The sequence below is a fragment of the Polypterus senegalus genome, chromosome 3, assembly GCF_016835505.1.
Source record: "Polypterus senegalus isolate Bchr_013 chromosome 3, ASM1683550v1, whole genome shotgun sequence".
NCBI lineage: Eukaryota > Metazoa > Chordata > Cladistia > Polypteriformes > Polypteridae > Polypterus > Polypterus senegalus.
The window spans coordinates 261,763,074-261,786,318 of NC_053156.1; the positions used below are offsets into that span (position 1 = coordinate 261,763,074).

Genomic DNA, 23,245 nt, shown 5'->3' on the forward strand with positions numbered 1-23,245 from the left:
ACACAATTGGCCATCAGATTAAACCTCATGTTAAACTGCACGTTATTAAAAATAAGACCATTCCCACCGCGAAGCATGATGGCCACAGCAACATGTTGTGGGGATGCTTCTTGACAGCAGGACCTGGAAGGCTTGTGAGGGTAAAGTGTAAGATGAATACGGCAAAACATTGGCAAATCCTTGAGGAAAACCTAATGCAGCCTGCAAAACACGTATGCCTTGTGGAAAGAATTCTTTTACAGCAGATCTATGACCACAAGCATAAAGCCAAAACAAAGACATTGGGTAAAACAACATGTATGTCTTGGAGTGGCCGAGTCCAGATGTCAGTCCAACTGAGAAGTAGTGGGTGGCCACTCACAACCCCCAGCAGCCTGACAGAGCTTGAGGGGTTTTGCTAAGAATGGGGAATTACTGAAGTGTCCAGATCCACAAAGCTGACTGAGAACTGTGCATGCAGACGTGAGGCTGTCAAAATAAAATATCCATCATGAGAATACAAATGAAGTTGGACAATTTAAATAGAACTGCATTATAAATTTTGTATTCACCCTGTTCAAACTGTTATTTTATTGCAAATCCAGACTTTTAAGGGGAAAATTGTGAAAACAGAATAGAAGATACAAAAACAAAAATATTTTGCTTTTTCAAGACACTAGTATGTACAAATATTGTCTTGATAAAAGTATTTTTCAAATAAATTTATTTTGTAATTTCTTTTTCAGTTTTTTCCCCCCAAACTTCATATGGGTTACGTGGATGGAAATATTTTTGGGTTTGAGTTGTGTGTCTAGGAAATGCTGCTTGAAATAACAATTATTATGAGATAAGGCACAAAGATCTGCAAATGGAAGCTGAATACACAGCATTTAATATGAAAACTGTGAAGTATAAACTGACATTCAATGACAACAGCAAATGCAAAGCATTTTATTATTTTTGTATATTAACAAATAAAAATCAATCCTACATCCTACCAACAAAAGGTTTTACAACAGCCAAGTAGGAATGGTAGAACTTCAAGATCTTTCAGCATTCAAGTATCATGACGTAATTTGGTCAAAGGCATCACACTTTCCAAAAAGGCCTCGAAACATTTGGCTCGATTTGAAGCGGTGTCTTGGATCTTCCAACATATCTTGTAGACAAGAATAATTAAAAAAAAACCTTTGTGTAACACAGTAAAACATGGTGAAATCAACAGAAATAAGACTCAATAAAACAAAAAATACATAAAATGTAAAAAGAAAAACACATACGTGTAGGTTTTATATTAATAGTAACAAACATACGAGGCCATGGTAAATTTTAACTTTATACAATGGTGTAAAGAAAAAAATAAAAATCCCTAAGATTAATAAATAATTCTTGATGTTTTGAAGATGAATACAGCTATATTATTTTTCTTTAAAAAACATGTTTTAGTGATTCACTATGCTAAAAAATAAGCCATTTATTCAACTGCAAATGAATAAAAGTCCATCAAGCCAGTGATCTTTTGAAGTAAACTATTTCTATATAATCAAGTTCTAGTAGAGTAGCGCATGTCAAATGAATAGAGAACTTGCTCAAGTTTCACTGCTTAATGAGCACCTGTCAAATCTGGAAAGAGAATTTTAACAAAGAAACAGAACGTGAAAACATAAGCAGTTCCTTATTCTACATCGAGGCCTCCAGAGAGTTAAAGAACAAAGCTGGAGGTGTTGAGAGTTTGCTAACGTTTATCTTCAGACTCGTGCTCTAGTAATAAAAGAAGATCAGGTAGAGATCGGATCAATTCTTTCTATATCATTTTCTACTTTAAACGTGCATATTTTTAAAACTTTTACATTTTTCAGTGGTTATATCACTTACAGAATTTTTGCTTTAAATGAATGTATTTTTCCCTTTGTTAGAGCACTTTAAATTTGAAATGTTACATTTGCTAAGTCAGGCAGACATTTCCTATCTTCTTATAATACCAACTGAAAAAAAAAAAGATTATGACTTTTAAATATCTGGAAATTCTAAAGGTTTCATTTTAGAAAAATGCTTTAAAAATCAAATAAAAGCTTTTCTGTTGTATCCAAGCCCATCTGGGAAAGTTATATTAAGAAAGAAAGCTAAGTTAATTATGAACACTGTAACTACATCAACTGAAATGTAAAGATTACATTTTAAATTGTTATTTTTTAACAGTTAATAGTTTTATGTAAAGAATAAGTGCTTTAGTACATGAAAAGAAATAACAGCAACATCTTTAAATGAAGAATGTGGCTTTTTTTTTTAGAAAGTCTAGAGCATGAAAATTAAAATCAGTCCGTCTGAAAAATCGAAACACTTAAGTAAAGCTCAAGGTTGATTTTTTTCTTATAATATTACATATAGCAATATAAAATTGTCAAGCCTGCTTAATTCCATTCAGGGTTGGGGGGGCTGGAGCCTAAGCCAGGAGTACTGGGTGAAATGCAGGGTAGAGTCCATGGCAAGGTCCACTCCCCAATTTAACCTCTGCAGGTATGTGGCAGGTAAAGCAGATTACCTGCAGAACACCCCAGACAGACATGAAGAGAACGTGCAAACTCCACACAGACTAGAAACAATTTTCAACAGTCTGACAGTGCCATTAGAATAAATTATGCATGTATATATCTTTGATTATATATAAATATATTAAATAAGCTGTAATATATTTGGTTTCTACAAATATTATAGGCATACTATATAGTTTTTTGTGAAAGAAAGGAAATGAAGTTGAAATATGGTCCAGTGAATTCACAAAGAACAAGCATCTGTGATAAACAAGAATACAGGGACAGGAACTACTGGTTTCAAGCACTGAGCAGATCCACAATGTCACCTCTGATTTCCTGGATATTCTTTGTTAGTAGTCCATACTCTCATCACTCTCATACCAGTCTGATGGTGCATCTGTGCCAAAATATCTGTCCCCAAAATTACCTACAAAGAAGGGAAAAGACAAAACAAAATCAATTGCATTTAAAAACAAAATAAACTCCTAATTGTGTAACTATGTTAATGGTGTAAATTAGTGCTCTGCTACAGTATACAATTAATAATTACATTGCCATATTCACATTAATCTAAATGAATCCAAACTACCACATTTTAAAATTACTACTGATTTTTTTTTTAAACGAGTAATGAAATTCAGCATAACAGGGTCAAACATATATTTCTTTGCACGCACCATCTTAAGAACTGAACAGAAAATTCTACTTATGTTTTCTAAAATGAAAATACAAACCTGTCCCTTATGATCAGCCAGAAAAAGTTTTGAGTAAAATTCAGTTAGTATACAGTAACATTGTTGAGCCTGTTTAATCCAGTTTGGGGTCAGGGACAAAGAAAGAACTAACCGTGGAGAGGAGCAAACTCCTCCATGTGACACTGAGCTGGACTGAGCAGGTTAGAGAAGAGAACGTTATGTCAATTACTGTACTTGAAGCACCCATTCTTAATAGGTTGTTATTGACAGACAACGTCTTGGATGCTTGTTTTTATTGGAGAAATTAGATCTAGACCCAAATACAGTATATATTAAAAGTCAATGGGGTAAAAAGAGACTGAAAAAATGACGAGTGGATTATAACGGTGTAACAGGCTTTAAAGTCTCCCTGAGGGTGACGGAAATTTCTCCTAACTATGCTGGACTGATTACTGTAGTGAAATGGTGATTTGACCTGTAAGTCAGTCATGCTAACCACAGCACCACTGTGCCTACCTAAGATAAAATTAATAGAATTACTAGGGGGATCTGCCCCCTGCTTGCTTTGCTCGCCAACCCCTTTGTTTAATTGGATATACAATTTTAAAAGCTTTTTTTTTCTTTGAAATTGTTGCTTTAACTGTTGCGGGACCACAGATTCTCATAGTGTACGTCCATTATTGTGTAAATCCATGTTTTGAGCATTGAATTCCGAAGGCGAAAAGACTTTGTTTTTCACTCTTTGCCTTTTATTTCTGACCGCGATTTGTCCTGCAATTATTTCAATCACACCTGGTTCTGATGATGAATCACCTTTTGTTTGTGCTAATGTGATCTTTGTTTTTGATACTGTAGCGACTGACGTAATAAAGTGTTACAAAAGTTCTACTTGAACAATTGCCAAACACAACTTTCTAGCACCCTCTCCAACCCCTCCTCCTCCGGGTCTCACACCCCCTTACCACATCAATCAATACCCTGCTATCAGTCTTCCATGCTGTACTCCGCCCTCCATCAATCGGACATAACAGTCACTTAAAACAAAAAAGGCTTCAACTTGGCTGGGATGATACAATACTTTCAAATGTTACTGCTTTTATTTTAAAGCTTCATTAAAAACAATATTTGGAATTACCTTCTCTTCAATATCGCATTGAATTTTGATTCCATCTTTGGAGACACATTATGACAACACAACGTATAACTGCCCGTGAGTGAATATTGTTTCTGTTTCTCTAATAAATAATCCGAATTTTTCTAATGTTTGTTCCTGTGATTTGTTAATTGTCATAGCAAAAGCTATTCTCACAGTAAATGCTGCAATACAGTATTTTCGAATTTTACTGCTTTCATATTCTGTACCTTTCTCTGCATGTGTATCGCGCCATCGTTTGTTTGAGCCTTTCGAATTCCACTGCTTTCATAATCTCTTATCTGCCTTTTTTTCTCTCTAAACGCTTTTGTGTCTCTTTTCTCCGCACTGCTCTTTCTTCTTTGCTGAGAGCACATGGCTGTGCTCTTATTTGATAAGAAGGGCATGTCTTGCAAGAATCTCATGTTCCATGTCCCCGCGAGATGGCCCTGGGACAATCTCTTGGTACCAAGTCTCATGTTTACGGTCCCCGCGAGACGCTCCGTGGTCAGTCTTTTTTGTCTCGCGGGTCTTTTAAATGTCTTCCGAGAACTTTCGAGAAGATCACGTATTGTCGCCCTGGAAATGTCCTTTCCAGGATTTTTTTGTTTACATATAGAGACAAATATCAGAAAAAAATTCTTGCAGACATTGGCAACAGGAGGAAGGAGCATGCATTCACTGTGGCTTGACCCCCACTGATTCCACTGCAATTACAAATGGAAAAGAATCACTTTTACTGCATATGGTTTAAATAAAACCGCAACAAGATAATTTCTTAGAGGGCATGAATATTAATTTTGATGAATAAGCATGCATGCTACATTTTATCTTTGAAACAAACCACTCATTTAAGCACTGCTCACATTGCTGAATTATGCAATCCCACCTTTTTCCAGCTAAGATGTACAGGAAAATACAACATGGAATAAATCAAAGTGCTGTAACACTTCAGTCAATTCTTCTATATTTAACCTGCAGTTAATTCATAATCTGCTGCAAAGAATACCAAGACTGATGATATAACTCTTGTTCATACATCTCCACATTGATTCCCAGGAATCAACAGTTACTGACCCAGAAAGTGACCATAATATTTTACTATTGTCATAGAGTCCGTACAGTTTTAGACTTCAACATGGGGCGTTTCAAACTGGTAAAGACAAAGGGTTTGGTGGCCAGTTGTTTAGCAGGATTGTGATTTTACCTGTTACGATAAACTGTGGACTACCCAGTCATTCATTTTCTCCAGAAATGCTCTTTTTGTTTTCCTCACCTCCAGTGAAAATCATCCACATTTATTGTTAGCTGGAATTTATAAGCGTGACTTTGTTTATATTTCAGCCAAACATGATGATTTTGGTATTATTATTTATTTACCTTAATATGTATGCATCTATGTACGTGCATGTTGTATGAATGCAACATTATTTTGGGGAAATTTGTTTAACTACTCTGAGCCTCCACATCACACCAGTCCACAGCACAGCAAGTTTCGACATGCACACACTCATATGGGCAGTTTTTAGTTTTCAGTTTAATAAGCAGATTTAAAGTTTATAGCACATCTATTTAATGTTGGTCGTACCTTACCTATTACTAGCTATAAAATTGATGCTTCAATACACAGAAATGTGTCTCAGTAAAGATGCCATATCCTCATTGAAAATAGCCATACCTATTCCAGGAATTATGTGAAATTCATCATTGACTTTCTTATCCACAGCAGTGGTGATTATTCGAACTTTGGGAAACGCATAGGCTACAGAATGTACTCCCATTTCGGCCATAAGCAGGGAAAGTAGGAAGATTTTATCCTCTTGGACATCATGATCCTGGAAAATATTAAGAACAGCTTTTTACCAACACTTACTACCTCTGATATTTATCAAACAAAAATAATTTACCATGGTTTAACACAGAGAAAAATGTAACATAACACAATTCTTGGACACATAGTATATCTTTATGTTATGTTCATTGGGGTAAGGAGATGTTGATGGAAGCAGATTTACTGTAGCTGAAACAACTTCAAGCAATTCCTGACATTAAATTAAGATATTTGCAATACAAATTCGTTATTAAAATTTTAAATTCACTTGTAAAATTTTATTCAAAAAAACATGACAACATAAAGTACAACAAAATGTTCACGTAGTGTTAAAATTTCAATAGCATATTATATGTGGTTCTTTTGAAATTGCAGCTGACAGCACTGAAATAATGATAATCACCATGGAAAATAATTCTAAAAAATGCAGATAATTAAGTGAGATTATTAAGTTCAACAGAATGTCAAAAAAAGTATTAATAAAATTATCACTTGCGATTTGTGGTGTTAAGGATGCACTAAATAAGATGCAAGAAATGCGATATACAATTATCAATGTGCAAGCAAATCATGTGTGTAAGGCTGGCTAGCAAGACAAAGATGTGTGCATCCCCAGACAAAGTGCATAGTTCTTCAGTTCTTTAGTGGATTGTAACATTTTACAAAATATAACATATAATAAGTTTGTGTTTATATTTATGGTACTAAATGACAAAAAATATTAATGTAAGATACAAAAGAAATCCAAGAAAACACTAAACGACACAGTCCAATAATGCAGATGGTGGTGTAGTTATGAAATCCCCTGTGAACAGCCACCTGAAAGTTAGGTAAAGTTTTGTCAGACAAAGAATCTTTCCAACCTAGACAACAACTTAAGAACAAGCGGGCACAAAACAAGAACGTAAATCCAGAAAAAACTAAAATCAGTTGTGCAATGAAGTGTTGAAACAACAAAATGGGAGCAGATGATGTGTTAGTAAGTCCTGGACTGACTGGGGGCCGAGGATGTTAAGAGAGAGGTGTAAGAGAGGAAGATGTACAAAAATAGAAGATTTTATTCCACAAAAATTATTTTAAAAAGAACTCACAATTCCTTGTACAAAAATATGTAAAGTGAAAATAGCCAATGCTATTCTTACAAAGGGAGTTTCATCTCGCTCAATGCAGATAAAATGAAAACTCATACATAATACTCATTACATAACCTCAAATAAAAAACAATCTAACTTATTCAAACATAACTGAGCATGACAATACATACATCCAAGATCATTAAAGAAAATGAAAACACTAGTATACAGTTTCTTCGACAACTAAACTTAATGAACAGTCTGAACTCCCGATGTGGCTGTCGTTCTGCACTCTAGACTGACCATGGCTGCACTAAGTCTCAGCGATGATTTTAAATTCTCAGCCACAGCCAGCATTTTAACATGCCATGTGCAAGGCTCTCATCTGAAACTGGCAGCGGAGAGATGAAAACTTCCTTGAGAAACTATCAGTAAGCCCTAAACTTGTTGTGCTCTTTTGTTTCACTGAAACATACTGTAGTTAAAAGCTGTTTAATGTTGCTTGCAAAAGCGCTCCTAAAGCATCTTGCTTCGTCTACCACACTGTTGGCCTGCTGAGGCTACACTGTCACATAGCTCACTTTTAAAACTAGTGCCCTCATTTCATTTCACCCAGCAGCCCTCACGGCAATCACTCTATAAGTACTCGGTGTCACAGAGAGCCAGATATTAAATTTATAGCATAGACTACAATTAAAATATCAAAACTGAATGAGATGACATTCTATTTCAGAACATACAGTACGTCTACACACAACTACACACAAATTCATACACTGATTACATTTTTGTCCTAAAAATGCACATTTATTTTGAATTTAGTCACCTATAAAAAATTTAATTTACAGTAATTTCATGTATGCTGAAATGATCTACATTTTCTGCACATCCAAGCTAGAACTAGTGCTATGGACAAACCATAGAATGTGAACAATAAAAATGCCTTCTGAAATAAAACAAAATGCATTATGACTTAGATGTCCTAGATGACCTGCATGTGAAGCATACATAAAGTGCTGTGTATTCATCATTTTTGTTCTTCCAAGTACTGACATAGCATATAATAAATTGAACAGATGTAGAAAATGTTATATACATCATAACAGCCTAGAATACTGTCAGAAAAAGAAACATACTAAACTACAGTAATTACTGTTGAAAAAAACCTTGAATGCACTAAATGTTGGGTGAAAGTAAAATTTATGTAATTAAAAATGAGGGCTACATTATAATAAACAAATCCAGCTCCATATTACTTGTCTGCGATTTAACACTGCTGTTTTGTTTAGCACAAGACATGTACTACTAGATATCATAAAAGCAGTTTTGGGCTATCAAGGCCACTTAGGGAAATGTTATGCTACAGACACCTTGAAAATTAAAAGCAGTAAAATATATTTTCTTTTTTTCCTTGTAAATTAAAAATAAAAGAGTAAATCGAATCCTACCAGCAAAACTCTGATGGCCATCAGTGCTGCTGCTCCCGTAGAGACAGTGCTATCCATTAAAATCACATAATCCTCACTTATATCTTTTGGTAACCTTAGATAATGCAACTGTTGAAAAATAAAAGAAGGCAGTTTAGGTGTAGTGACTTCATTAGATTCACTCTCTTTATGTCCCTGCAACTCTGGGTCTGGTGATGTTATGCAGTTCTCTTCACAGCCATGCAACAGACATAGTGTAGCAAAGAATACTACAGTTTCCTGAATACACATGCATGTAATACTATTAAGCATCCTTCCAACTTTCAGATTAAATAGCCACAGATATTACAAAAATTAAATATTTTAAAGTAAAAGAATACTTTCTCAAAAAAGGCTTATTTACACATGAAAGGTTGCTGTTAAGGCAGAAAAGTTATTGTATTGGGATTAAAACCATAACTGAGCATAGTGCAACTGGAGAGAGTTTGCACAAGCTAAGTTTATAGCACCATAGGAAAAGTTTTGACAAGAACAGACTATTATGCCGAACAGTTCTATTTGCTTGTACACTATTATCAGAACGAGATGCATAAAGCAAGCCATGGTTGTTCATGTTATCCTAAATTAATAAGATTCATAAAAATACTGTTTGTTGTAATGTTTAAATCTTTAACTATTGAGTACTCATCTGTGAAAATAATTTTTAAGCAAAAAGATGCTCCATGACCTCCGCATTCACTCAGTCTGAATCTAATCATGTAGCTTTGAGATGAGGTATAATCAGCAATCTGAAATGAGCTAACTAACAACAATAATGGGACACAAGCATTTCTGCACTGCTCTTTAGATACCTTGTACAACTGTGCCCTGATGAATTCAAATATGACATAACATTTAATAATGCTGCTATTATCCTATTTTCAATACGTTACTAAAATGACAAATGGCAGTTGAAAACTTTACAAAAAAACGGGTTTCTTATGTTGTTTTTTTTACGTTCTTTATTACAGTAAATATGAGGTGATTCATAATTATAAACATTATTAATTAACAATAAAAATAAATCAACATGATTTCTAACATTTCACTTGTGTTACTCCTACTGCATTGTGAAGGTTTAAGCAGAAACAGTACCAGATATTTTCCCAAATATTCAAACCACTGAATGAGAAATGTATTTCACAGAAGAAACAAATTAGTAATGTTTTTTTTCCTTTTATGGATTTTTCTCAAAATATTAAGTCTACTGAGAATACTGGATTTAATGTACAGGAATTATATGTTTATAACCTGTTAAAGCATTTCTCAAATTCAGCTTGCTGTACAGTACTATCTCTGGCTTCCCAGTCCCTGTCTCTGTTTGAAGTCTTTAAACATTACACACACTTAATATGTGAAATATTCTGGTCAAATCCCTGAATAAAATCATTTACACTATTATCCCAGGAATATTGCAGCTTTATGTGTATAATGAACCATATGTTAGTGAAATAATTTGATCTTCAGGTAAGTAGCAAATAAAAAAAAATAAGCCTTCACTCTCCTGAAAAACAAATGATTATTTGATTTGACTAAAATTAGTTCCTTATGCAGCGGATTCATACAATGAGACTTCACATGACTTTATATTGCATGCAGGTTCTGCCCTATCACAACAGCAGAAGAAGCAATGTACTGTAAATACAGAATATAACTAATTATTGTCCCTGCGTTATAAAACAATAATATACTTTTCTCCTTACTAAAGCTTAGTAAAACACAGGAATACACATACAGCATTTCTATATTATTTTGACTCATCTGAAGATTTTACAAAAAATATTTATATATTAAAGGACAGCAAGTGATCTGTGCTTCCTAAAATTGGGTGGGGCTCCAAACTTACCTCCGGCTCCCCAGTGTCATGATTTGTTTGGATTAGAATCTTCCCCAGCCGAATATCCTTGCAAACAGCCATAAGAGCCTGCTCCATGGTTTCTCCAGCTCGGAGAATGGAAACACCAGTTATCTGTAGATTTCAGCAGATTATATTATCAAATATACAGTCAAACAAATTAATTTGAATAATAATTTTGTGAATTTATTTATCTTATAACCATCAAGTATTTACTTGTATATGTATTAATACTGCAAACACTGAACAGCTTACACATTTTTTAATACTTAACACAATAAACATCTGAGTAGACTTTGTCTTTTTCTAGTCTTGTGATCACAGACATAGTAAAGAGGCCATTCTTCTAAGCAGATCACCCTTATATTCAGAAAAAACTTGTATTTGAACTCTATATGTAATCATTGTAGTTGTATTTTTAGAGTGTATTATCCTATATACTTATTTAAAACTTTTGTATTATTATGTGAATCCTAATCTGTTTTAACCCAGATTTTGGGTAAAAGTTCTGCTTGTTCTTGAAAGTGTAAATTCCAGGGTTAAAAGGTTTAAAATGATTACAGATTTTAGCACAGCAGTTTAAGGATGCCTAGTATTAACAACAAACTGTTAAATGCTGAAGCAGATGATGAAATTTGTTTGCTATGCCTTTGCTTTACCCAAGTCCTGATACCAGCTGACATTTTTTATTTAAAGCACCATTCCTCTGCATGATTAAAACATCATATTACACACTTTTTTCAGGATATACAGTATTCAAATTTAAATCTAAAAAAAAAAAAAAATTATTTTACAAAAACATAAAACTAGATAAAAATTCACACTAAGAAAAAAGTCATACACTTTAAAAGACACAGTAAACACAGCATTTGAATGATCAGTGTAAAAGCAGATATGTTTATCCATTGATTTTATAGCTCATTTATCCTTCCAGAGTGGATATAACAAAATGTACAAGAAAGAAACCTTTGATGGTATGAAATATTTTAGATGAAGACCTGATTCTCTAGAACATAAAATGCACACTCTTGCACTATTCTGGGTGACAATTAACAGTTAATTAAGTCAAAATGGATGATACATGGGTTATAAAACATGCAGTAACTTACAGGTGAAGAGAAAATGATTTGCAGTGAATGTCAATTAGTTGTTCTTTTCCCTTATACGCCCTTCAAACATGCTTTTTCTATGCTTCTGTCATTTGTACCTCTAAATTTTTTAATATCTGCTACAAAGCAAATTATCTTTTAAGAGTAAACATAAACTGTAACTATACTAGCAAGATCACTTTCATTTTGCTGGAGAGAAATATTTCAAGGTCTTACCCTCTTACCACTGAACCTTTTTCCTTCATATATTGACCCCTGTGGTGTCTCTACAGTGACAGCCTAAAAGAAATATTGAGTCAGAGTTATTAAATTGTAAGTATTTTTCTATACAGGTTATCTTCAAACAAATGAAAGAGAGAGGTGTGTAATTCTATATAGTGGTTGAGGACTTAAGCAGATATTATGGTAATGTTACTTTAACATAAACAAGGCTAAAAGCAAGTAACCAAAAATATTTACTGTATGTTATCAGGCAATAAAAGAGACATCTGTTAATGTAAATGTCATCTATATAATGGATTCAGAAATAACTTAAGACTCCTTTCCTTTCTACAAACATTGTGTTGTAGATTTAGTTTTAAATGGATTAAATTTCCATTGTCCCCATCAATCTCAATAACCCATAATGATACAAAGTTTTGCAGAATTATAAAAAATAACAAGTATACATTTAAATGTTATTAAAAACAGCCAAAAAGTATAGCCTGTAAGTACTGTGTAAGTATAAGACTTAGTCAACTATTTATATTAAAGTTCAAAACTAGCTCTAATAAGCCATAATATATTTCTTTAGCACTTCAGTGAGGCAGTATTAAAAGATTAAATCTAAGCCAAACAAATGGAATTCATTTTATTAATTTTATGTTGATAAAGTTACAATTTTCTTAAATTTTAGTTTCTAAAATTAAACCTACTACCTGTCCCTTAGACCCGGTCCCAACAAAACTGATAGGAAATAGAAAGCTCAATGGCTGTTCTGACAGAACCCATTCTTAACCACAGTTCATCACTGTCTGCCACAGTTCCTAATGCAATAACAGTATCAGTTATCAGACCATTATTGAAAAAACATCAAAGCTAGACCCATATATGCCTGCTTTATTGATAGATAGATAGATAGATAGATAGATAGATAGATAGATAGATAGATAGATAGATAGATAGATAGATAGATATTCAAGTAAATACATAAATATATACACATACTTTAATCTGAACACATACTGGGATGACTACAAAGAAAAAAAATTCAAAATTCAAAAGAAAGTCATAGTGATGCAGTACACAGACATATTGTTGTTGGTATAAAGGAGTCCCAGTAGCATTTCTTTACACACTTTTGCTCAATAATTTGCTGGTTGGAAAGACTCGATGTGCAGCATTGTTCATAATAACACTCAGTTTCACCTTATATCGCTTTATTTGAGAAATTCCAGTCTAGGTTCCACACCAATCATTGTACAGAAATGGCACTAGCCTGTGTTATAAACAACATTCTAATACCCTTTGATGAGGGAAATTCAAAAGTAATTATACTGTTAGACTTAAGTTTAGCCTTTGACACCACTGACAACTCCCTTCTGTTACACTGTCTGTAAAATCAGGCACCGTCTTTGCGTAATTTAGTTCATATTTATCAAATCAATTTTAGTACATTCAGAAATGTGCTGAGAGTACTCTGTCATTATATTTAGAAGTTTAATACAGTGTCGCACAGAGCTCAGTTATTGAACTTTTACTGCTTTCACTTTAAATGCTTCCATTGGGAACTATCTTAGAAAACATCACATTCATTTGCACTCATACACAGATGGTACCCTGGTATATCTATCTTTTAGACAAAATGATGATGTTTCTTCAACAGTGTCATTAATTAATTGCATCAGTGAATTAAAATAGTGGATGAATGAGAACTACGTATCTCTGAATATAGGAAAACAAAAATGTTTCTTTTTGAGGGGCATAACCATATTCTGTAACTTTTTAACTCAGTTGGACTAATGCTTAGCTTTACTGAATTAGAACAGAACTTGGACAGGAGAGTGTTTTTTAAAAGCACACATTATAATGCTATCTAAAATCTTTTTTTTCCATTTTACAATTTGAAAATTAAGACAATTTCTAAATGCAGATATTGAACAAACTGAGTAATTAATTCATACATTTATTTCTATTAGGATTGACTACTGCATAAATAAATATGTCTGACTGCAAATCTCCAGTTATTGTTTTTACACTGGCCTCTTTTTATGGTTAGAGTTGATTTCAAAATCCTCCTTCTTACATATAAAGCCTTAAATGGTCAAGGCCCTGCTTACTAATCTAAACTATCATTACTCACAAGCTAGAGAATGCATTAAGATCTCAAGATGCTGGGCTACTAAGGATTCCAAGAGTTAACAAAATAACAGAGGGAGGCCAAACTTTTAGTTACAGGGCACAAAGCTACAGAACAATCTGCCTGCTTATATAAGAGATGCCCCTTCTGTTTCAGCTTTTAAATCCAATGAAGGGTGAAGACTCAATACTTTAGTACAGTACACTCTGAGTAGAGCTGGTGACTAAACTGTAATATTATATCTGTGTTTGTTAGTCATTTGTACAAAAATATATTTAATGCGATATGTATAAACTGTTACTACTACTGTTCTGCTTCTCTTCCTGGAATCCTGCTGTGGCACTTGGTGCTAGTGCTGTACTACCATGCAGTTTTCCTTTCCATGAAATAACATATGAGAAATTTGGTGCCTTTGAATCAATGAAAATAAAGATTCTGTTCTCAGATTACACAATCTAGCACAGACTATACTGTAGAATGCTCAGAAGGGGTGGGCAGCCGGTGGGCCCATGTCTTTGACTCTGCCTTTTACCACTGAAGACGGACTCCCAGTGGTTCATTTTCTCCAGGGATGCAACTGACTGGAGTTTTTGTTTTCCTCATATGCTCTGTCAGCTGGCCATATATCAATAATTAATTAATGGATAGTTACTCTGTTTATGGTAAACAGTTTCGAACCATTGTGTTTAATGTCTTTTTAAACAAATTTGTGTCTTTATGTACACTCATTTAGCTACAAATTTGTATTTATATACCTAACAACTTGCCACAGCACTCTACGCCTGCTATCAGTGACAAGTGCTATACAAAAAGAAACTGAATTGCATTGAATGTATGAAGGGGTCATCACTCACTGCATCTAAATGTTTTTTTATTTGACATGGGAAATATTTCACATGTATCTTTCTTGGATATTAATGTGATTGGATGCTAGTGGTGTTGCTTTTATGATATTGTGATATACAATGCATTGCAACAGTACTGGGAGGAAGGTCTACTGGACATGAAGATTAGGGTGAACACCACCTCTATTAGTATGAATATCACATCTGTATTTGTTAACGTGAGGAAAAATAGCATTAAAAATTAGTAAGACGGGTTGGGTCTGTGACCTACACACTTTACAATACAAACACTCTAATACTATAGTACAGTAATGATGAAATATCAGTATGCTTGTAATAAAAAAGAGAATAAAAAATCAGCTGGCATTAGGAACATTCAATTAATAACTGCTTTTATGTGCTAAATGAACAAATCGGTGAGTCACTGTGCTCCAGATCTTTTCCATTGTTTGAACCAAATGATTTGAATCACTTTAGCAGACCAAAATGCTTATCAGTACAAAGCAGCTGTTTGTGTCTTACTTTCACCTTGTGGAAAACAAAGCTAACCAAGGACCTTCACTATTCGAAAGATTGCTTGGCAATAAATTTGCTATTGTAATGAAATATACTGAGAGAAAGTATTCATCTCTACCTGGTAGTCTCTATTTTTGCATATTTGTCACAATAAGTAGAGTCAGATCCTTAGACAAAATGTACTGTTAGATAGCCTGAACCAGAATGTGCACTGCCTATACAAAAAAGTTATTTCTGCCTTAGTTACTCTTTCAAGCAGCTGATCAAAGTTACTGGATAATTAGACTCAGCTAACTGAAAACAACCAAACTTGACTGCAGTCAGCCCAGTCGAATCTAAACCTCACCATATATTGACCCTTACCATGAGGGTGAAATAGTCTCCACAAGGTTTCCTGAAGAACACTGTGGCTCGATCTAGAACATTATGTTGTTGAAACTTACCAATCAACAGAAGGGTACAAATCCATTTCTAAGGCTCTAGGACTGTCCAACACCACAATATTCTCAGGAAAGATCATCGTTCCAAATTTACTCCAACAGCACAGCAATGACTCATTCAAAACGTCACAGCAGATCTCAGAAGAAAATTCAAAAAATTACAGGTGCCTCTGACCTCAGCTAAGGTCAGTGTTTATGACTCCATGATCAGAATGAGAAGGGCAGCAAGGCTGGTAACTCTGCTATCCAAGAGTGATTACCATTGCTTATCTTTCATTTGAAGCAAAACACTGGGTGATTCTCAAGCTTTTTGGAATTATGTTTATTGGACAAAAAATAAAAAATACAACTCTTTGGACAGTACATGTTCTACTATCTCTTGAATAAATTAATATAGCATTTGACAGTAAGAATACCATACCTTCAATAAAACCCTACAGTTAAGGTGTTAGTGTGATGGTATGGGGAAACTTTGCTAACTTAGAACATGATTGAAACTCATGCCATGATTGAGAGAAGCATAAATACTGCACTTTACCAGAAAATTCTTAAGGGGAATGTCCAGTTACCCGACTGTGACCTGAATCTAAAGCTTAAATCGGCTATGCAGCAGTACAACAAACCAAAACGAAAAAGCAAGTCTACAACTGAATGCCTCAGAACAAACTGTTAGAGTGGCCTAGTCATAGACTTGAATCTAATAAAGATATTGTGCCATGACCTGAAAAAGAAATACCAAAGAGGTTCTACAGAGAAAAGTAGGTTAAAACACCTCAAGTGTTATATGAATGACTTATATCAAATTATACAAAATGTCTTCAGACGCAATTATTATTGGTAAAGGTCCTGCAATCAATGCTGAAACTATGGGGACAATTACTTTTCAACAACAAAATTTGTTCCTTGAATAAAGAAATTATCATTTAAAACTGCACTGTGTGCTCAATTAAGCTTCTTTTGTCTAATATTGCATTTTTTGAAAGTTCTGATGCAACTCATTGTGTTAAATATGCAAGAAGGAAATATCTTTTCACAGCACCGTATGAACACAAATATTGTGTGGACAGATGGCTAATCACCAAGCTAATTAGAAAAAAGGCTTGCTATACACAAAAGCTGGCAACTATTTTGAATGTATGCAGGACAATTAATAGGGATTTCTATTTGTATTTATAAATGCAGCAGCTGACAAAGTGGAAATTCTAATGTTAAACATAACCTCTACTGACCGATACATGCAAAATACTGCAAAAGATACAAATATTGCAACACTGCTAATATAATCAGTGTTTTACTGTTTTGAAGATGTTATGATTTAAAGATGGTGGAAAACTCACAAAAAATACACTCACCTAAAGGATTATTAGGAACACCATACTAATATGGTGTTTGACCCCCTTTCGCCTTCAGAACTGCCTTAATTCTACGTGGCATTGATTCAACAAGGTGCTGAAAGCATTCTTTAGAAATGTTGGCCCATATTGATAGGATAGCATCTTGCAGTTGATGGAGATTTGTGGGATGCGCATCAAGGGCACAAAGCTCCCGTTCCACCACATCCCAAAGATGCTCTATTGGGTTGAGATCTGGTGACTGTGGGGGCCATTTTAGTACAGTGAACTCATTGTCATGTTCAAGAAACCAATTTGAAATGATTCGAGCTTTGTGACATGGTACATTATCCTGCTGGAAGTAGCCATCAGAGGTTGGGTACATGGTGGTCATGAAGGGATGGACATGGTCAGAAACAATGCTCAGGTAGCCCGTGGCATTTAAACGATGCCCAACTGGCACTAAGGGGCCTAAAGTGTGCCAAGAAAACATCCCCCATACCATTACACCACCACCACCAGCCTGCACAGTGGTAATAAGGCATGATGGATCCATGTTCTCATTCTGTTTACGCCAAATTCTGACTCTACCATTTGAATGTCTCAACAGAAATCGAGACTCATCAGACCAGGCAACATTTTTCCAGTCTTCAACTGTCCAATTTTGGTGAGCTTGTGCAAATTGTAGCCTCTTTTTCCTATTTGTAGCGGAGATGAGTGGTACCCGGTGGGGTCTTCTGCTGTTGTAGCCCATCCGCCACAAGGTTGTGCGTGTTGTGGCTTCACAAATGCTTTGCTGCATACCTCGGTTGTAACGAGTGGTTATTTCAGTCAAAGTTGCTCTTCTATCAGCTTGAATCAGTCGGCCCATTCTCCTCTGACCTCTAGCATCAACAAGGCATTTTCGCCCACAGGACTGCCGCATACTGGATGTTTTTCCCTTTTCACACCATTCTTTGTAAACCCTAGAAATGGTTGTGCGTGAAAATCCCAGTAACTGAGCAGATTGTGAAATACTCAGACCGGCCCGTCTGGCACCAACAACGATGCCACGCTCAAAATTTCCCATTCTGATATTCAGTTTGGTCTTGACCAGGACCACACTCCTAAATCATTAAAGCAACTGCCATGTGATTGGTTGATTAGATAATTGCATTAATGAGAAATTGAACAGGTGTTCCTAATAGTCCTTTAGGTGAGTGTATACAACAAAGCTACAAAAGCAAAATGGGTAGATACTTCTGGTGCTTGGCCTCAACAAACTGTGTTAGGAAGCAGTAAAGTTAATATTATTTTGTAATTGGTCTAGCTCTGGGGTCGGCGGCCAATTTAGAAGAGGAGCCTCGTTTGGTATTTTATAAAAAAAACTTTTATATGATATCAACAACAAAGTTTAAAGATATTATTTTCAGTGTTTCATGGACTTTAAAATGACTGCCATGTTTGGTGAACTTTACAACAAAAACCAAACTTTGTACAGCAGTAATCCTTTATAAATGTTTTAGTAGTATTTCCATTTTTAGCACACCCTAAAAATTAAAAAAAAATGAAAGCTATGTGAATTTCCCCTTGGAATTAATAAAGTATCTATCTATCTATCTATCTATCTACTGTATTTCTGGTATTCCCTCAATTCTGTAAGAGGAATTTCTGTTTTTAATCAACTTGGGGCAGCAGGTATGCAATTTTCTCATTGATGCAATTGTGCATTTATCTGGAAAAAAATATATAAATGTTGTGCTGATATATTGCATGCTGAAACATTGTGTTTGCCTAAAATTTAATGTGCCTGCTTGATCATGGCTGCAAATTTAAAATATGTAATTTACTTGTTCAATGTGATTTTTGTGCCTGTACATCTTTGGATGGCTTCTTGCCGTCTAGACTGTACAAAAAACTTTGACTTTCAAGTAAGATTAGAAATGTCCATTGATCAGATGGCTTCAGAGTTTACTTTTGACACAGTTCATGCTTGAAAAAAGCCTTTTCACAGAAATACACTGACAAAAAAAAAAAAAACAGAACTCCAAACACATACAGTGGGATGCAAAAGTTTGGGTAACCTTGTTAATAGTCATTATTTTCCTGTATAAATAGTTGGTTGTTTACTGGATTTACAGAAAGTGTGCAATAATTGTTCAAACAAAATCAGGCAGGTGCATAAATTTGGGTACCGTTGTCATTTTATTGATTCCAAAACTTTTAGAACTAATTATTGGAACTTAAATTGGCTTGGTAAGCTCAGTGACCCCTGACCTACATACACAGGTGAATCCTATAATGAGAAAGAGTATTTAAGGGTGTCAATTGTAAGTTTCCATCCTTCTTTAATTTTCTCTGAAGAGTAGCAACATGGGGGTCACAAAACAACTCTCAAATGACCTGAAGACAAAGATTGTTCACCATCATGGTTTAGGGGAAGGATACAGAAAGCAGTCCCAGAGATTTAAGCTGTCTGTTTCCACAGTTAGGAACATATTGAGGAAATGGAAGACCACAGGCTCAGTTCAAGTTAAGGCTCGAAGTGGCAGACCAAGAAAGATTTCGGATAGACAGAAGCGACGAATGGTGAGAACAGTCAGAGTCAACCCACAGACCAGCACCAAAGACCTACAACATCATCTTGCAGCAGATGGAGTCACTGTGCATCGTTCAACCATTGGGCGCACTTTACACAAGGAGATGCTGTATGCGAGAGTGATGCAGAGGAAGCCTTTTCTCCTCCCACAGCACAAACAGAGCCGTTTGAGGTATGCTCAAGCACATTTGGACAAGCCAGCTTCATTTTGGAATTCAGGTGCTTTGGACTGATGAAACTAAAATTGAGTTATTTGGGCATAACAAGGGGCGTTATGCATGGAGGAAAAAGAACACAGCATTCCAAGAAAAACACCTGCTACCTACAGTAAAATATGGTGGTGGTTCCATCATGCTGTGGGGCTGTGTGGCCAGTGCAGGGACTGGGAATCTTGTCAAAGTTGAGAAACGCATGGATTCCACTCAGTATCAGTACATTCAGAAGACCAATGTCCAGGAATCATTGACAAAGCTGAAGCTACGCCTGGGCTGGATCTTTCAACAAGACAACGACCCGAAACACTGCTCAAAATCCACTAAGGCATTCATGCAGAGGAACAAGTACAATGTTCTGGAATGGCCATCTCAGTCCCCAGACCTGAATATAATTGAAAATCTGTGGTGTGAGTTAAAGAGAGCTGTCCATGCTCGGAAGCCATCAAACCTGAATGAACTAGAGATGTTTTGTAAAGAGGAATGGTCCAAAATACCTTCAACCACAATCCAGACTCTCATTGGAACCTACAGGAAGCGTTTAGAGGCTGTAATTTCTGCAAAAGGCGGATCTACTAAATATTGATTTCATTTCTTTTTTGTGGTGCCCAAATTTATGCACCTGCCTGATTTTGTTTGAACAATTACTGCACACTTTCTGTAAATCCAATAAACTTCATTTCACTTATCAAATATCATTGTGTGTGTCTCCTATATGATATATTTAACTGACATTTTTTATCGTAACAACCAATGATTTATACAGGAAAATAATGACTATTAACAAGGTTGCCCAAACTTTTGCATCTCACTGTACCTCTTCATGTCAATAAAACTATCAGGTAAACCGACCCACACATCAAAGACAAGATGGTCCTGCTTTGTATGTTCATGCATGTCCTTGTAACAGTGGTTCTGCACTAAAGCAGCTTACAGTCTCTCTAAATTCTTTAAATCTGGATACCTGGGTGCTTCTATTGATCTACCAGTTCAATTTCAATACCCATTTGAATAATCCTAGGAAAGCGTCAAACTGCCAAGTGAATTCAAGATAAATGAAAATACAGATTTTTCTTTCCTGAATTCCAGAAATCATGGGTTGAAGATTCCTTCATCATTACAATTGTTTCCTTCATTTTATTTGCATTGTGACATCTGAATGTTCGCTAAACTGCTTCAGAGAAGGAAACTGGTTCAGCACAGTACCATCAATATCTCTTTCAAACAATGAAAGTTTGCCCTTAAATATATAACCTCTTCTAAAAACAAAATAGTTCAGTTTCCCTTGAATTGCAGTTTCACATTAAGGTCATTTAAGTGTAAAGTTACATTGACCAAAAAATAAAACTTTTCCAACCAAAAAGGATCATCTAGATGAGTTGAGAGGTAACCCTACTTGTGTAGAAAAGCTTTAACATGCAACCTGTGCCGTGTTATCTACACTGCATGACATCACACGTTACAGAGAAATAGGGAGATGACTGCAAATCTTTTATTGCTAACTGCTAATATTGTTGATCATTTTCACAGTCCTCTCTCTGATCGTCTTTGTGGAAAAAAGCAGGTCCTTAATTTTCTTAATTATATTATTTTTCTTTGTGAAATCAGTAAATATGTTTCGCTACTTTGTTAAAAACACTCATTAACATATTAAGCATCGACAAAAGGCTTTCCATGTTTTATAATCTCCTAAGATACCATAAAATTGGCAGCAACCATGGATTGACAGAGCTACCTCATTCTACTCAGCTTTTAGTTTCAACTCTTTCACTGCTGCTTTCCTAGCATCTCGGAAGGGATACGTTTCAAAGAAAGTTGAATGTTTTGTTGTGAAATGTCTTCAGTGATTGATTGATTATTGATTGAAAATTTCTCTTGGCATATTAAGCACATGGATAAACCTGACAAGTAGCTGTGACTGCATGTGCCTCTGTCCATTCATCTCTAAATTCTCTTAATTCGTCTTTTATGTTCTGCTTTATTGGCATTTAGAGAACTCTGTTTCAGCTGACTTGTATCACAATTTATTTACATCTGTTTTGATACAGTTTTACTGTTAGGCTACTTTCCAAAATGTCTACACATGCTTAAAATTTAAAGTGGTACAGCCTGGACCGAAATTATCCAGTTAAGCTGTTTTGTGTGGAAAATCTTCAATTTTCCAACTGCAAACTGTGTATTAAATTTAAATTATTTTGCTCAGTGTGACACCACATGTAATGGCAAGGTTGGCATCAGACTACACAGTGGGCGTCTTGTAGTTCAGGACCTACCAGGATCAGACTTGACAGAAGTCAAACATGGAGACACAAACATAAAAAGGTGGTATTTTCCAAAAACAAAAGTAGGTTTTATTTACAGGTGCACAAAAACACAAAAATGTCCCAATCAAAAAATAGTGAATAATATTTACAGTGAATTTGCCAGTCCCAAAATGAAGACAAAAATGGATGTACACAAAATGGTAGTCTTCCTAAAGAAAGAAAGCAATCAGGAAGAAACTATACACCACGAAGTCTAAAGAATCCCAAAACATATTTACAAGGGTAAAAAAAGTATAAATGCAAGAAAAACAAAAAGCACCACAAACTCAAAATCAATATAAATACTTACACCAAAACAATATAATACCTAGGAGCTATCTATACAGTAATCCCTCCTCGATCGTGGGGGTTGCGTTCCAGAACCCCCCGCAATAGACGAAAATCCACGAAGTAGAAACCATATGTTTGTGTAGTTATTTTTATATATTTTAAGCCCTTATAAACTCTCCCACACTGTTAACATTATTAGAGCCCTCTAGACATGAAATAACACCCTTTAGCCAAAAGTTTAAACTGTCCTCCATGACAAGACAGAGATGACAGTTCTTTCTCACAATTAAAAGAATGCAAATAGATCTTCTTCTCTTCAGGAGCAGAGAATTTCAGAGGGAGAGAGAGAGAGAGCTCGCAAAGAAAAGCAAACAATCAAAAAATCAATACTTGTGCTTTTAAGTTTGCCGCAGCAGTATCTTCTAAGCAAACAGCCCCTCTGCTCACATCTCCTCCGTCAGGCGCAGAGAACGTCAGAGAGAGGGCGAGATTAAAGCAACAATCAAAAAATCAATACGTGTGCTTTTGTGCTTTTAAATATGCCGAGCACCGCAATAAACAGGCATTTTTTTAGAGGAGCGTCAGTATCTTTTAAGCAAACAGCACCTCTGCTCACAGCCCCTCCGTCAGGCGCAGAGAATGTCAGAGAGGGTGGGAGAGAGGCAGAGACAAGCAAACAATCAAGCTCCGCGAGGGATGCATATCTTATAGCATTGA

General features: G+C 35.2%; 1 protein-coding gene across 4 annotated transcripts in view; it reads right to left on the minus strand.

The window, feature by feature from the left end:
- Positions 1-845: 845 nt before the first annotated feature.
- The window catches only part of si:ch211-243j20.2 (uridine-cytidine kinase-like 1), an 87,266-nt gene continuing 64,866 nt past the window's right edge, over positions 846-23,245 (minus strand). For 3 of the 4 annotated variants that reach the window (XM_039749015.1, XM_039749013.1, XM_039749017.1), the window contains 5 exons: positions 11,891-11,953; positions 10,557-10,679; positions 8,693-8,800; positions 6,019-6,175; positions 919-2,940 (listed from right to left, as the gene is read on the minus strand). In XM_039749015.1, the coding sequence (XP_039604949.1) occupies positions 2,864-2,940; positions 6,019-6,175; positions 8,693-8,800; positions 10,557-10,679; positions 11,891-11,953 (528 nt within the window). In that variant the 3' untranslated portion in view covers positions 919-2,863. Of the gene's footprint in view, positions 2,941-6,018; positions 6,176-8,692; positions 8,801-10,556; positions 10,680-11,890; positions 11,954-23,245 lie in introns of all 4 variants that reach the window. The other variant, XM_039749014.1, reaches the window with a different exon arrangement.